General features: G+C 35.8%; 1 protein-coding gene across 1 annotated transcript; it reads right to left on the reverse strand.

The window, feature by feature from the left end:
- Nucleotides 1-139: 139 nt before the first annotated feature.
- Nucleotides 140-15,031, reverse strand: LOC112324170 (uncharacterized). The gene is made up of 7 exons (XM_024585820.2): nucleotides 14,664-15,031; nucleotides 9,678-11,181; nucleotides 8,169-9,581; nucleotides 7,283-8,033; nucleotides 1,891-2,055; nucleotides 1,379-1,599; nucleotides 140-316 (listed from the first exon to the last, which is right to left on the reverse strand). The coding sequence occupies exons 1-7, from the start codon at nucleotides 14,870-14,872 to the stop codon at nucleotides 140-142; spliced, it is 4,440 nt and encodes a 1,479-aa protein (XP_024441588.2). The 5' UTR covers nucleotides 14,873-15,031.
- Nucleotides 15,032-16,435: the final 1,404 nt, after the last annotated feature.

Raw genomic sequence — 16,435 nt, forward strand, 5'->3', positions numbered from 1 at the left:
TATTCTGAACAAAAATCATTTTGATGTTTGTTTAAAACAAAGTTGTTTTGAGAAATCCAAGCAATTCTCATGGATAGGTTTGCATGAGTTTTGAAAATTTTTGTTTTGCTTTTAATGAAGTGAAGTGATGTTTTATTTTTCAAAAGAGTTCAAGCTTCAATTTGAGGGTTTCAAAGAACCAGTTTTCAAAGCATTCATTTTGCTTGCATGAATAATGACTTGTTTCACATGGGAAAGCAAAGCCTGCCAATCCAGATTGTTTGCCTTTGATCAGAAAGGACTTGATTGGGCACGTAACATAGGCTTTGGCTCTTGGCTATGAAGAAAAATGATATTTATAGGCTTAAAAGGTGTTTAAGGGACTTTAAGACTAAGGATCACTAGTGCTTATTTCCCACCCTCTTCTTTTGGTTCATGGATTTTCTGGACCTTGGAATTGATAGTCCATCGTGCCCCCTAGTATCGGGTTTGGGCTTTTCTTTTCTCTCCATTTTGTTTTGAGCATCATCGTATCAGTTATTTTTATGGAAGCTCAAATATTTTGATTTCTTTGGATTTTTTATGCCCCTTAGCTTTATTTGGGCACCTTTAATCATTGAGAACTTTATTTTTCACACTTGCCCCACAGTATTGTTTGGGCAGTTTTATCATTGAGGATTTTATGCCCTCTAGTGTTGTTTGGACACTTTTAATCATTAAAGATTTTTTGCACTTACCCCCAGTGTAGGGTATGATCCTAGCCAATGTTATTTTTCAAGAAAAATGTATTAGGCTCAAAAGGGGACTGCAAAAGGAGTTTTTTAGAATTTGTGAAAGGATGATCAAAGATGACCTTTGTTCATTTCAAACGCATGCACTTAGGATTGATAAGTTTTGCTTTTTTTTATGTGAATATGGAAAATGATTTCTCATTATTCATGCAGCCAAAACTCAGCCTTGAAGCTATATCATGGTGTTTGGGTTGTTCTTCTAGATGTTTGGATATCACTTGAATTTTCAGAACCAATTTGATTTTTGTTTTGTATTAAAACGTTGATTTCCTAAAAATCATTGTGAAAACATGGGGTTATGCTTGTTTTTTGGGAAAAAGAGGAAAACACTAAAGAATTCTTGGTACACTAGTTTTGTGAGTAAAAGGTGTGGTCGGTATGTTATTTGCATGAAAACACATGATCTTATTAACAGGAAAGGCTCATTTGACAGAGAAAGTCTTGTGGCATTATGAGCCAAATTGCCAACAAGACTAAAACAAGTTGAAACAGACATGATTAAGCGAAGGACAATAATTGGGCAGGCTCCATCTTCCCATTCTGTGTCAAAACTTTGTCCTTTATCATGGACATCCTCGAGAATACACATTGCCTTCCTCGCACCTTACTCTTTCCATCAGCGCTTTGAGGTTTCCCGTGTATTTCGTCTCTAGTGCATTCACCGATCCACTACCTGAAGCATGATTGGGTAGAGGGTTCAAACTCACTTTTGGAGTTCCTTCGAATGTTATCCATCCAGCTTTAATTAAATGCATGAGCCTTTTCTTGAAGGCACTATAGGTATGAATGTTGTGTCCCGCAGCACCAACATGGTACTCGCAAGTGAGATCTGGCCTATATCAATTGGGGTAAGGTGGTTGTAGATGCGTGAAAGGTTTGGGTGTTACATGCCCAATGCTTAGTAGCTCTTGGTACATCTCATTTAAGGGCAGTGGTAATAGAGGTAGTTGTTCCTAGACTCTTTGGTATTTGGTTTGAGGCTCAGGTTTTCTGGCAGGAAAAGAAGAGTTGAGATTGATGTTGGTGATTTGGGGTGAAGAGGATGGAGTGTGGTATTTTTGGAATGGGTTTTTTCTACCCATGTAGCCACCTTCAACGTGGTCGGCCTCCTTCCTTTTACCTTCAAAGCCTATTTTCTCAGTTGGCACAGGAATTCTACCACTCTTGACTCCTTGCTCTATACGCTCAGCTACTACAACAACATCAGGGAATTGTTGGGTCGAACCACCCATCGCATGCTCGTAGTACGGTGCCTTGAGCATGTTGGCAAGTAGAGTGACCATCTCTTTATCCAGGAGTGGAGGATGAATTTGTGCAGCTAGATCTCTCCACCTTTGGGCTTATTCCCTCATGCTTTCCTTGTCCCTTTTGTCTAGATTAGACAAGCTAGTTCTGTCAGGAGCAATGTCCATATTGTACTTGTATTGCCTTACAAAAGCATCCACCAAGTCTTTCCATTTGCGGATCTTTATGTTGTCTAATCTCATATACCAGCTTAATGTCGCCCCATGACACGACCAAAAGATTGATGTCTTCTCCCAAGTGCAGGAGTGTCGAAGTAATAAATAACCCGGCAAGACCGGGGTCGAACCACAGAGAGGTTAATTGTATAAATTATAATTAATAAAACAACAACAACAACAACAACAACAACAACAACAACAACAACAATAATAGTAACAATAATAGTAATAGTAATAATAATAATACTCAGTACGTGGCGTTGTTATACCTGAGAATGATCTAAAAGATCGGGTCACAGGTTTCCAGCCTATATACTGAGTTTATGAAAAGATCAAAGAGATATATTATATAATATAAATAGATTTCTGATGCGAATGAACAAGGCAAGACCAACAATGTCAGGATCCTTGATCAAACACAGAGCATACTTAACGTACATAAAATATAACAAGAATGTAAATAATAATAATAATAATAATAATAATAATATTAGTAGTAGTAGTAGTAGTAGTACTAATAATAATAAAGAAGAAGAGGAAGAAATTGATGAGAACTTTGAGATGGAAGATTAATGTAAAGATTAAACGATGATAAAAACAAATGTCAAGGTTAGAGGATCCACCAATGGTATTTCAAACAAGTATAGTATAAACTCTTATTACTCAATTTGGAAACCACACACGAAGGAGGTTCCAATCGGATGATTTGTCATTAATAGCTCATTATAAATTATTAACATGATCATATTAATTATCTTATTTACATAACACCAAACTTTTAAATATTGTCCGGAATTCATGATGTTAACTGATGTTAACAACAAATCAAGTTCCTTTCATAGCCCAGGTGTAGGTAATACCATACGGTTGAGCTATGAGAGTGCCAAACATTTGTTGTACCAAGTGTTATACTACATAAATCTAGATTAACCATTTAACAAGCAAGGTATTAAGAATTAGTAAGATAAAAAGATAAGACATGTTAATATTAAACATTAAGATCCATGTTGAGTTTACACTATACTTGTTTTTACACCATTAGTGTAACCTTTTCACCTTGACATAATAAACTTAGCTAAACATAATGAAGAAGAGAAACATAAATAAACAAAACAAGAACATAAATAAGATACAAGTTAACTAAGGAAAGGAAAGGAAATGAAAAGCATAAACAAGAAATTAATGAAAGTAAAACTTAAGAATTACAAAAAATTATAAAGAGAGAAATAAAGAGCATGAACTTGATCTGAACAACCCCCAAATACATGGCAAATGCCTCCTTTTATAGGCCAAAATTCGGAATTATTGATTTGATGACTAATTGTTGAGTGGGTGGCCAACTTTTGACTTTGTGAAAATCCTTATCTTCTTGTCTGAATAAAACGAAAATGCTTAGAATCAGAACTGGGTCCACTTGAAAACATGAAAGTTGTAGGAAATTGACTCAGCTTTCCAGGAAAAAAAATGGAGGTGATTTGGACTTCTAGAACTCCAGATATGGGCTAAACACTGAACAGTGTTCGGGCTGCAGGACAGATTCGGACTTCTCCGTTGTTGCTTTAATTTGGACTTGAAAACGGCCTTCTTAGATCTTGATGAAAACATGAAAGTTGTAGGCCTATGTCTTACCAAATTTGTGTAAACATTTGAGATCATTTGGACATCTAGAACTCGAGATATGACCCAATTACCGAACAGTGTTCCAGTTTGGACTGCACCAACATCTCTTTTCTAAGTTTGACCCTCTCTTTGTCCTTTCAATTTCCATATTTGAACTCATCAATCAATCCTTTGATTTATGTGATAGACCTGCATTTAAGATGAACATTTACCATATATTAAAGCATTTTATAGTATTAGACTTGTTATTATCAAACATGCTTTAGTTAAGGAGTTATTGATACTTTAAGTGCAAAATGATGATATAAAACCTTGATAAATATGCACTTTTAAGTACTAATCACACCCCCCCAACCAGCTTATTACTAGTCCCTAGTAATCAAAGCGTTAAAATAGAAAAAACAATTTGCAAATTTCATAAAGCAAGGCATTCATCATTCAACTTCCATTAATCTATCCAGATAAACAAACTCTCATTAAATTCATATATCTGCTCAATACCTCTTAAACAAGATATTACTAAACCTTTCTTTTGTGCTCAAAATATCAACATATAGTTATGGGGCTTTACTTGGAAGAAAAACAAATTTTTGCTCCAATGTTTAAGGTTAACTTCCTTGGGTTAGGATTATTATCTTCTTTTTTTTTTTTTTTTATACACATATATCTTAAAACACAATGCATCTTTAACCCATGTAACGAGTTTTCAGCTAATGACTCCCAGACCAGTTGGTTTTAGGGCATTAGGTGTTGAGACACCCCTACGAGCTTAGTAACTCGGGTTGCAGATACTGATATGTAGATAGTGCAATGTTTGATTCCCTTAAGCTTTTCTCCTCAACCCATGTAACAAGCGTTGGGCCAATAGCTCCCAAGTCAGTTGACTTTAGGGTATTAAGTGTTAAAACACCCCTTCAGGCTTAATTGCTTAGGTTAGGGAGGCTACGAAACCAAACTTATCTACCTTTTTATTATCATTATTATTATTTTTTTGTTTTTTTGTATTTTTTGTTTTTTTGCAAATTATATACTATCCATTTCCCTTAGTTGTTACCTTTAACAAAAGAACATAAATAATGTAATAATCCAATGTGCAACCCACAATCATATGTTAAAGTGTGTGTGTGAAAATGAAGATTTAAAAATACTTGTTAAATGAGGATATGAGCAGAATCAAGTGCTAACAATACGAGAGTTTGTAAACCTGAATATTTCAAGAAGTATTATGATAGACCTTGTTAAGAATGTTTACTAAGATGCGTCTCAAGAGTCACTTTAACAAAAGAACTCCTTTTACTCTGCCATCCTAGTAACAACAGTTTGGCAAGTAGTTTATGAAATAGAAAACACATTTTTTTTTTTTAATATATCAACTACTACCCTTTCCTCCCCATCCAAAATGAGACATTGTCCTCAATGTTGTAAGGTAGAAAGATAGAGTATAGAAGACATCACCTGAAATAGCGAACACTGACAAACCTGAAACACACTTTAAACAAATAAAAAAAAACAAAACACAATAATAAAACCAAAAGACGCAAATATTTACAAACGCAGGCTCAAATCCAATCTAATCTTTTTACGGCTTTCCTTAGTTGACCAATTTATGCGACTTATGGAAGGATTAATTACAGGGATGAAAGATTGTAGTTGGTCAATCAATTGTTCAGCAGTAGCAGCAGAGATTATGATTTGTCGTGCTGAAGATGTTAGAAATTCCTGTTCCACAGTATGATCAAGAAAAGACAACAACTTATCATAAAAACCATTAACATTTAACAAACCTATGGGTTTATGGTGAATGTGTAGTTGGGCCCAAGAGGAAATATGAAAGATCTCTTCCAATGTGCCCAGACCACCTGGTAAGGCAATGAAGGCATCAGCATGGTTAAACATTGCATTCAGTCGATCAGACATTGTGGGGACATGTAATTCCTCTCCAATTGTTTTTCCAATGATGTCCCCTTGTGCTAAAGCTTTGGGGACTACCCCCAAAACTTGACTACCTCCTAAAAATGCAGCTATTGACACTCCCCCCATTAACCCAAGGCTGCCTCCTCCATACACTAAATGAATCTTTCGCTCAGCTAGTACCTGACCAAGATGATTTGCTGATTCTAAAAACTCTTTTTCTTTCCCAGGACTGGATCCACCGAAAACACAAATATTGTTTATGTGATTACTTGAGGAACCTGCCATTTCTACACACTTCTATATTTGATGAATGTATGGGTTGAGTAGAAATGAAGGGAAGGAAAAGAAGAATTTATAGATGAGAAATTGAAAATGCAATCATACCACCTATATGTAGGCCAGCCGTAGTCTCACTCTCTTTCTCTCTCTTTATTTATTTATTTATTTTGAAAAAGCATGTGTATGTACAGGTAGTTGTGATTGTGGCTCACATCTTCCCTTGGTTTTACGTCCAAGAACGGCTTAAACGCCCTCTATGGGTCGGGGATAGGCTTCCCATCCAGTTTTCTTAAAAACTGGCAAACAGGGTCTTTTTTAGTCAGATTCCCAAGACTAAGTCGAGCATGTTCTTTATGGAATTGTGGCCATAAATCATGAATTGCACGATGCACATCTCCACTAGGGTGCGTCTCAAGAGTCAATAGAAGATTATCTAAAGACCCCTTACTCAGGCCATCCTTAATGAATTGTATTTTATCTTCACGGTTTACAGATACCATTCCTAAAGAACGACATGTCGCATTACAAGTCCATCTGGCACATCGGTGACAGACTTGCAGTCGTTTTGCACGACGTTTCTTTGCAAAAGTGCTCTTACCTGTTCCAGGCATGTATGAAATGAAAGAATTGGAGGACTCACCTGATAATCGGACCTTTGCTTCAATTAGCCAACGAATATCTTCAGGAATTCCATGGTTCATTAACAACCTCAATCTTTCACACCTAGCACGATAAATTTTTGTAATCGCATTCTGAGGCAGAGCGGGAAAATACTTTTTCAATTTTTCAAAAGTGGTGTCCATTTTCAACTAAGAATTGGGGGAGAGATTCAAAGAAAGCAGAAAGAGAAAAGAATTGCACAAATATATACACAGATATCAGTTATCATGGGAAACTGAAAGAACCGACTTAAGAGTCACGGAGTACCGTTATCCGCCATTTGACCGGGGTGAGAGACTAGCAAAACAAAAGTCACACAAAAACAATATGAGAAAAAGAATCAATCTTTATATACAGGATCACCCAATTCAATAGAGTCATTTTCAACTGAAAAATTGTCAAAATAAACTTTCAAACGATGGCCATTTACCTTGAAAACATTACCATTCTTTGGATTTTCGATATCACAGGCCCCATATGGATACACATGTTTCACAATAAAAGGACCGCTCCATCTTGATCTTAGTTTTCCAGGAAATAAATGGAGTCGAGAATTATAAAGCAAGACTTTTTGACCAACATTGAATGTTTTTCTCATTATTTTCTTGTCATGAAACTCTTTGATTCTTGCTTTATGAATTCTTGAATTGTCATATGCATCATTTCTTATTTCCTCAAGATCATTTATTTGCAATTTTCGCAGCTGACTAGCATCATCAATGTTTGAATTGAAAGCTTTAATAGCCCAATAAGCTTTATGTTCAATTTCCACAGGCAAGTGACAAGGTTTTCCATATACTAGTCTATAAGGTGACATACCTAATGATGTTTTATATGCAGTTCGATAAGCCCAAAGTGCATCATTAAGTCTTAAAGACCAGTCTTTCCGATTAGGGTTCACCGTTTTCTCTAAGATCTGTTTGATCTCCCTATTAGCAAGTTCTACCTGTCCACTCGTCTGAGGGTGATAAGGGGTGGCAACTTTGTGTGTGATTCCATATTTCTTCATTAAAGACTCAAATGGCTTGTTGCAGAAATGTGTTCCACCATCGCTTATCATGGCTCGAGGGATTCCAAATCGACTTAAAATGTTTTCTTTCAAAAACTTTATCACTGTTTTGTGATCATTGGTTCGACTTGGAATTGCCTCTATCCATTTGGAAACATAATCTACTGCGACCAATATATACAAGAAACCAAATGATGGAGGAAATGGACCCATAAAATCTATACCCCAACATTCAAAGATCTCAATGACAAGAATAGGATTTAAAGGCATCATGTGAAGTTTTGAAATAGATCCCAACTTTTGACAATTTTCACAAGTCTTGCAGAATGCATGTGAGTCTTTGAACATGGTGGGCCAGTAAAATCCACTTTGTAAGATTTTTGCAGTTGTTTTTCTTGATGAGAAATGACCCCCACATGCCTCAGAATGACAAAATTTAATGACACTACTTACCTCATTGTCAGGAATGCATCTTCGAAATATTTGATCAGGACAATATTTGAATAAATAAGGGTCATCCCAATAAAAGTTCTTCACTTCGTTCAAGAACTTTCTTTTGTCTTGGGTACTCCAATGAGCTGGCAATTGTTCTGAAACAAGAAAATTAACAATATTAGCAAACCAAGGCATTGTAGAGACAGAAAATAAAGATTCATCAGGAAAGTAGTCATCGATTGGTGTGATGTCAGATCTCGAATCGGTTGTCAATCTTGACAAATGATCTGCGACAACATTTTCGGTGCCTTTCTTGTCTTTGATTGTGATATCAAATTCTTGAAGTAACAAAATCCACCGCACCAATCTAGCCTTAGAATCTTTCTTAGAGAGAAGATATTTCAATGCTGCATGATCACTAAAAACAACAACAGGTGAGCCAACAAGATAAGATCTGAACTTGTCACATGCAAATACTACTGCAAGTAATTCTTTTTCAGTGGTAGTGTAATTCTTTTGAGCACTATTTAAAGTTTTACTTGCATAGTAAATCACATAAGGTTTCTTATCTTTTCTTTGTCCCAAGACAGCACCCACGACATAATCACTAGCGTCACACATTATTTCAAAAGGTAGTGACCAATCAGGAGGTTGAATGACAGGAGCAGAAGTAAGCAAGCTTTTAAGTTTAACAAAGGCTTTTTCACATTGTTCGGTCCATTCAAAAACATTTTCCTTTGTTAGAAGGTTACACAATGGTTTAGATATTACACTAAAATCTTTGATGAACCTTCTGTAAAAACCAGCATGTCCTAAGAATGATCTAACATCTTTAACAGATTTTGGTGTTGGTAAGTTGGCAATTAACTCGATTTTAGACTTGTCAACCTCAATTCTTTTCGATGAAACAATGTGACCAAGTACAATGCCGTTTGTTACCATAAAGTGACATTTTTTCCAATTCAGTATAAGATTCTTCTCTTCACACCTGTTCAAAACCTTTTCCAAGTTAGTTAAACAATCATCAAATGAATCACCAAAAACAGAAAAATCATCCATAAAAATCTCAAGAAAACGTTCAACCATATCACTGAATATGCTAAGCATGCATCTTTGAAACGTGGCTGGTGCATTACATAACCCAAAAGGCATTCTTCGATATGCAAAAGTACCAAATGGACATGTGAAAGTAGTCTTCTCTTGATCTTCCAATGCAATTTCAATTTGATTGTAACCTGAATAGCCATCTAGGAAACAATAAAATTCATGACCTGCAACTCTTTCTAGGATTTGATCCATGAAAGGTAAAGGGAAATGATCTTTTCTAGTCATTGAATTCAGTTTCCTATAGTCAATGCACATGCGCCAACCAGTAATAGTCCTAGTTGGAATTAACTCATTTTTCTCATTTGTTATCACAGTGACTCCAGACTTTTTGGGTACAACTTGGGTAGGACTTACCCATTTGCTGTCAGAAATAGGATAAATGATTTCATTATCTAGAAGCTTAATGACTTCATTTTTCACTACTTCTTTCATATTCGGATTAAGTCTTCGTTGCATTTCTCTAGATGGTTTAGCATTTTCCTCCAAATAAATCCTGTGTGTGCAAATCAAAGGACTAATTCCTTTTATGTCAGCTATGGTCCATCCTAATGCATTTTTGTGCATTTTCAGAGTCTGTAATAACTTACCTTCTTGATGTGCATTAAGTTTGGAAGAGATTATTACCGGAAAAGTTTCATTTTCTCCCAAAAATGAGTATTTGAGATTGAATGGTAATGGCTTCAAATCAGGTTTTGGTGGTTGAACACTTGAAGGTATGGACTCAATTGATTGTGGTGGCAATTCTTCAATTTGTGGTCTCCAATTACATGCCTTTGCTTCTTCCTGAAAATAAACCATTTGCAACTCGTCAGGTTCATCAATCTCAGTTTCACTAGAAGTGGTTTGAAATTGATCATGAACTAATTTTTCAATAAAGTCCACTTCCTGTAAATCATTATCATCTCCAGGTTGCTTGCAAATGTTGAAAATATTCATCTCCAATGTCATGTTTCCAAATGATAGCTTCATCAGTCCATTCCTACAATTAATCAATGCATTAGAAGTTGCAAGAAATGGACGTCCTAAAATAACAGGAATTGAATTACATGCTTCAACAGGTTGTGTATCCAAGACAATAAAATCTACAGGGTAAATGAATTTATCAACTTGTACTAACACATCCTCAATTATCCCTCTAGGCACTTTTACAGATCTATCAGCAAGTAAAAGAGTTACAGAAGTTTGTTTTAACTCACCTAGATTGAGACTTTGAAAAACCGAATATGGAAGTAAATTCACACTAGCTCCAAGATCAAGTAAAGCTCTTTCAATTTTATGTTCTCCAATAAAGCAAGAAATTGTAGGACAACCAGGGTCTTTATATTTCAAAGCATTATTGTTCTGAAGAATAGCACTTACTTGTTCGGCTAAAAATGCTTTCTTTTTCACATTCAGTTTTCTCTTCACAGTACATAGATCTTTCAAAAATTTAGCATAGGAAGGTACTTGTTTAATAGCATCCAACAAAGGTATATTGATCCTTACCTGTTTGAAAGTTTCAAGGATTTCAGAATTGTGATTGACTTTCCTTTGTTTGCTCATGGCATGAGGAAATGGAAGTGCTGGCGGAGAATCAGTCTTTTCTTTACAATGTTTAGATTCAACCCCTTCCTTACCCTCAGAGATTGACTCATCATCTTTCTCACAAGGTTCAAGAGTGGGTTTTTCAATAACCTTACCACTGCGAAGAGTGATGACTGATTTGACTTGATCCATGTGTTGGTTTCCGGAACTACTTGCATTTGCATTGTATTGCCCCTTTGGATTTTGCTGTGGTTGAGATGGAAATTTACCTTTCTCTTGAAAACTGAGAGCAGATGTGAATTTTGCAAGAGCATCTTTAAAATTTGTCATGCTTTGAGCAAGTTGAGTGTTGATTGTCTCTTGCTTTTCAATGAATGCATGCAATGTTTCCTCAAGATTTCTTCTAGGAGGTGGAGCATAAGGAGGTGCATATCCATGAGAATTTTGGAAATTATGGTGTGCTTGAAATGGTGGCTGTGAAGTTTGTGCATTGTTGTTATCACTCTTCCAACTGAAATTCGGGTGATTTCTCCAACCAGGGTTGTATGTTTGCGAGTATGGGTTATGATTGGGCCTTTGGAAACTGTTTAAAGCATGGGCTTGTTCATGGAGGCATTCCTTGAAAGAAGGCAAAGTTGGACAATCATTGGTTGCATGTTCATTTGTTTCACAGATTTGACACACAATGTCTTGAATAGATTTTAATTGACCACTCTTTTTCAATTCTAGTGCCTCGACTTTTCTAGCTAAAGATGTAAACTTGGCTTGGAGGTCATGATCATCCCTAAGGTTATATATACCTCCACTAGATGTATGAGGTTGGGTTTTACTTGGTGCCTCATAAATGCCTGTAGTGTCCCAATTTTGCGCATTTTCAGCTAGCAAGTCTAGGTACTCCATTGCTTCATTAGGGTCTTTATCTTTAAAAGTTCCATTGCACATCAATTCAACTATTTGCCTATCTTTAGGTGCTAATCCTTCATAAAATTGTGAAACCAATCTCCATGTTTCAAAACCATGATGAGGGCAAGTATTAAGCAAGTCTCGATACCTATCCCAACATTGGTAAAATGTTTCACCTGGTTTTTGAGTGAAAGTGGTGATTTGTCTTTTGAAAGAGTTGGTTCTGTGAGATGGAAAAAACTTCTTTAAAAATTGTTGTTGCATTTCATCCCAAGCACGTATGGATCCTGACCTAAGATTTTGTAGCCATGTTTTAGCTTTATCTTTTAATGAAAAAGGAAAAAGCTTTAATCTAATGGTATTCATGCTACAATTTAAGTCATTATAGGTGTTACAAACTTCTTCAAATTCTCTCAAATGCAAGTATGGATTTTCTAGATCTAAGCCATGAAAAGAAGGTAAAAGTTGAATAATGCCAGACTTAAAATTAAAATGGGATGCATCAGGAGGGAAAACTATGCATGAGGGTGCACTTGTTCTTGCGGGATTCATGTGGTCTCTAAGTGTCCTAACACGGTTATTCTCATTATTCTCATTATGAAGTGACTGGTTATCTTCTTCGGCCATATTTTCTGAAAATGATGAGGATACCCTAAAAAGTCTACCACTTAATGTACGTGACCAAACACTCATGCACGTGTAGAAAGAGAATAAAAGGAAGAAGAAAACAAAAGAAAAAGAAACAAAACAAAAGAAACAAAGTTAGATACAAGAAAAGTGAAAAGAGAAAACAAAATAAATACTATAATTTGTACAAGAATTTACCTCCCCGGCAACGGCGCCAAAAACTTGACACGACCAAAAGATTGATGTCTTCTCCCAAGTGCAGGAGTGTCGAAGTAATAAATAACCCGGCAAGACCGGGGTCGAACCACAGAGAGGTTAATTGTATAAATTATAATTAATAAAACAACAACAACAACAACAACAACAACAACAACAACAACAATAATAGTAACAATAATAGTAATAGTAATAATAATAATACTCAGTACGTGGCGTTGTTATACCTGAGAATGATCTAAAAGATCGGGTCACAGGTTTCCAGCCTATATACTGAGTTTATGAAAAGATCAAAGAGATATATTATATAATATAAACAGATTTCTGATGCGAATGAACAAGGCAAGACCAACAATGTCAGGATCCTTGATCAAACACAGAGCATACTTAACGTACATAAAATATAACAAGAATGTAAATAATAATAATAATAATAATAATAATAATAATAATAATATTAGTAGTAGTAGTAGTAGTAGTAGTAGTACTAATAATAATAAAGAAGAAGAGGAAGAAATTGATGAGAACTTTGAGATGGAAGATTAATGTAAAGATTAAACGATGATAAAAACAAATGTCAAGGTTAGAGGATCCACCAATGGTATTTCAAACAAGTATAGTATAAACTCTTATTACTCAATTTGGAAACCACACACGAAGGAGGTTCCAATCGGATGATTTGTCATTAATAGCTCATTATAAATTATTAACATGATCATATTAATTATCTTATTTACATAACACCAAACTTTTAAATATTGTCCGGAATTCATGATGTTAACTGATGTTAACAACAAATCAAGTTCCTTTCATAGCCCAGGTGTAGGTAATACCATACGGTTGAGCTATGAGAGTGCCAAGCATTTGTTGTACCAAGTGTTATACTACATAAATCTAGATTAACCATTTAACAAGCAAGGTATTAAGAATTAGTAAGATAAAAAGATAAGACATGTTAATATTAAACATTAAGATCCATGTTGAGTTTACACTATACTTGTTTTTACACCATTAGTGTAACCTTTTCACCTTGACATAATAAACTTAGCTAAACATAATGAAGAAGAGAAACATAAATAAACAAAACAAGAACATAAATAAGATACAAGTTAACTAAGGAAAGGAAAGGAAATGAAAAGCATAAACAAGAAATTAATGAAAGTAAAACTTAAGAATTACAAAAAATTATAAAGAGAGAAATAAAGAGCATGAACTTGATCTGAACAACCCCCAAATACATGGCAAATGCCTCCTTTTATAGGCCAAAATTCGGAATTATTGATTTGATGACTAATTGTTGAGTGGGTGGCCAACTTTTGACTTTGTGAAAATCCTTATCTTCTTGTCTGAATAAAACGAAAATGCTAGCATCAGAACTGGGTCCACTTGAAAACATGAAAGTTGTAGGAAATTGACTCAGCTTTCCAGGAAAAAAAAATGAAGGTGATTTGGACTTCTAGAACTCCAGATATGGGCTAAACACTGAACAGTGTTCGGGCTGCAGGACAGATTCGGACTTCTCCGTTGTTGCTTTAATTTGGACTTGAAAACGGCCTTCTTAGATCTTGATGAAAACATGAAAGTTGTAGGCCTATGTCTTACCAAATCTGTGTAAACATTTGAGATCATTTGGACATCTAGAACTCGAGATATGACCCAATTACCGAACAATGTTCCAGTTTGGACTGCACCAACATCTCTTTTCTAAGTTTGACCCTCTCTTTGTCCTTTCAATTTCCATATTTGAACTCATCAATCAATCCTTTGATTTATGTGATAGACCTGCATTTAAGATGAACATTTACCATATATTAAAGCATTTTATAGTATTAGACTTGTTATTATCAAACATGCTTTAGTTAAGGAGTTATTGATACTTTAAGTGCAAAATGATGATATAAAACCTTGATAAATATGCACTTTTAAGTACTAATCACCCCACTTAAGCTATCTTGGAAAAAATACATCAGTAGTTTTTCATCGTGTACTACTTCTGCCATTTTATTGCAATAGGATTTGAGATGAGTCATGGGGCATTGTGTTCCAGTGTATTTGAGGAATTCAGGAACACAAAACTTCTTTGGGACAACCACATTTGGGACCAAACACATTTTTGTTGCCTGTACTGGATCATACAAGTCCACCCCTTCAATGGCTCTAATCCGGGCTTCCAACGCCGCCATCTTATTTTGATCAATGCCATCGGATGACTTCGTCTTGTGGGACTTATTGGCAAATGGATCTATGACCGCAGGGGCTGGTGCTGCTGGCATTGAGTGCACAAAAGTTGGATTGTGTGGAGGTTCTTGACCATGTTCACTCATTGTTTCTTCGGGTTGAGCCATTGTCGGAGTCTGAACAAAAATAGCAGGCCGGTTGCAAGGACCTTCTCCAAAGACATTTCTTAGTGTTTGCTCGAGTAAGCTAGTGAGGCGAGCCACGCTTGCTTTTAAAGACTCTAACTCTTCTTGGAAATGGGCGTAACGGTGAGCACGCTCTTCATCTTCCATGTTTCTCACTCGGAGTCGGGTGTTGTAGGCTCTTTAGGGACCTATATTTCAACTTGATGCAAGTATGTATGTTATTTACAATGGATGGATGTATGTGTGTGGATGCAAATGTATGTACATGCACATTGGGTGAGGAGTCCATGCTCTAAAGGAAGGTTCAAGGCCATTACATGATAGGTAGGCTTTCTACCTGGTGTTGAAAGGTCTATCAACTACCCAGTGACTACCTTGCATGAAGGTAGTATATGGGTTTACAAGGAATGTTTGGAGCATAGTGTAACCGCCACTACCAAGTAAACACTTAGCTCATAGTTGGATGTTTCACGAATCTGAACCCCGACTGAAAGTCATAAGGCAGACCGCTACTCCCCACCAAACCTAGAATTGGGTTTTATTTGCAAAATTAAAATGCATGCTAAAGCAGTAAAAATACGAGCTAAAATTAAAGACCAACAAAAAGGCAAACAATCAAACAAGCAAAGCTTAGTCCGACCTGATAAGGCTTTCCCCAGTGGAGTTGCCATCCTATCACGGGGTCGCGCCACGACGCCGTCTGGCGACGGCAAAGGCTTTTGTCATGCCTCCTGATGAGGTGTGGTGTGTTAGGAAAGGTTTTTAGATTTAATCATAAAATTATGATTAATGTTTAGGAGTCGCCACTTGGTATTATGGTCACTAGGAACCTATGGTCTGCGAGAGTCTAGGTAAGCGACTGGTTGTGCAAGGGGAAGACGCATCACCCCTAGTGCACCCTACCTAAGGTAAGCTGCATTGTTGTTTGATTTATTTTTTCTAAGTTGGGTTTCTATTTCTTTGGTCTTTTCTAAGGTTCAAGGTAGATCTCTCTTCATGAGAAAGTTTCTACCTTATCGGGTTAAATCCTAACCATTCTAAAGTCTGAATTTTAGCATCGCATTTTTACACCTTGTATCTCTAATACCTGAGAGTGTACTTTATCGTGTAATTTTATATCCAACAGATATTAAAGTCTACATCTGGACCCTAAAAAAAAGATTGGAAAAAGATTTTTTATATTTTGGCCAAACCCTAATGGATGATCATAAACTGGTTATGAATTCCATTTTTTTTTATTTTCAAAACATGAGAAAGATGCAATTTTTTAATAAAAATATGCTTGGAAAATTTTTAGAATTTGACCGTATGCATGAAAACAAAATATTTTTTGTTTTTTTTTGTTTTTTGAAAAAGAAAATTAATTTAAAAGTTTCGAGATTTTTTTTATTTTTTTTAATATATATATATATATATTAAATGCATAGGCTGGGCCAGAATTGGTCCGGCCCGAAGTCCACTAGAATAGTGGACGTGATTTATAATTCACGTTCCACTGTTCAAAACAATGGAACACTGCAAGGAGAAGAAGCAGAAGAAGAAAAA

This window comes from Populus trichocarpa, chromosome 14 (assembly GCF_000002775.5).
Source record: "Populus trichocarpa isolate Nisqually-1 chromosome 14, P.trichocarpa_v4.1, whole genome shotgun sequence".
Taxonomy (NCBI): domain Eukaryota; kingdom Viridiplantae; phylum Streptophyta; class Magnoliopsida; order Malpighiales; family Salicaceae; genus Populus; species Populus trichocarpa.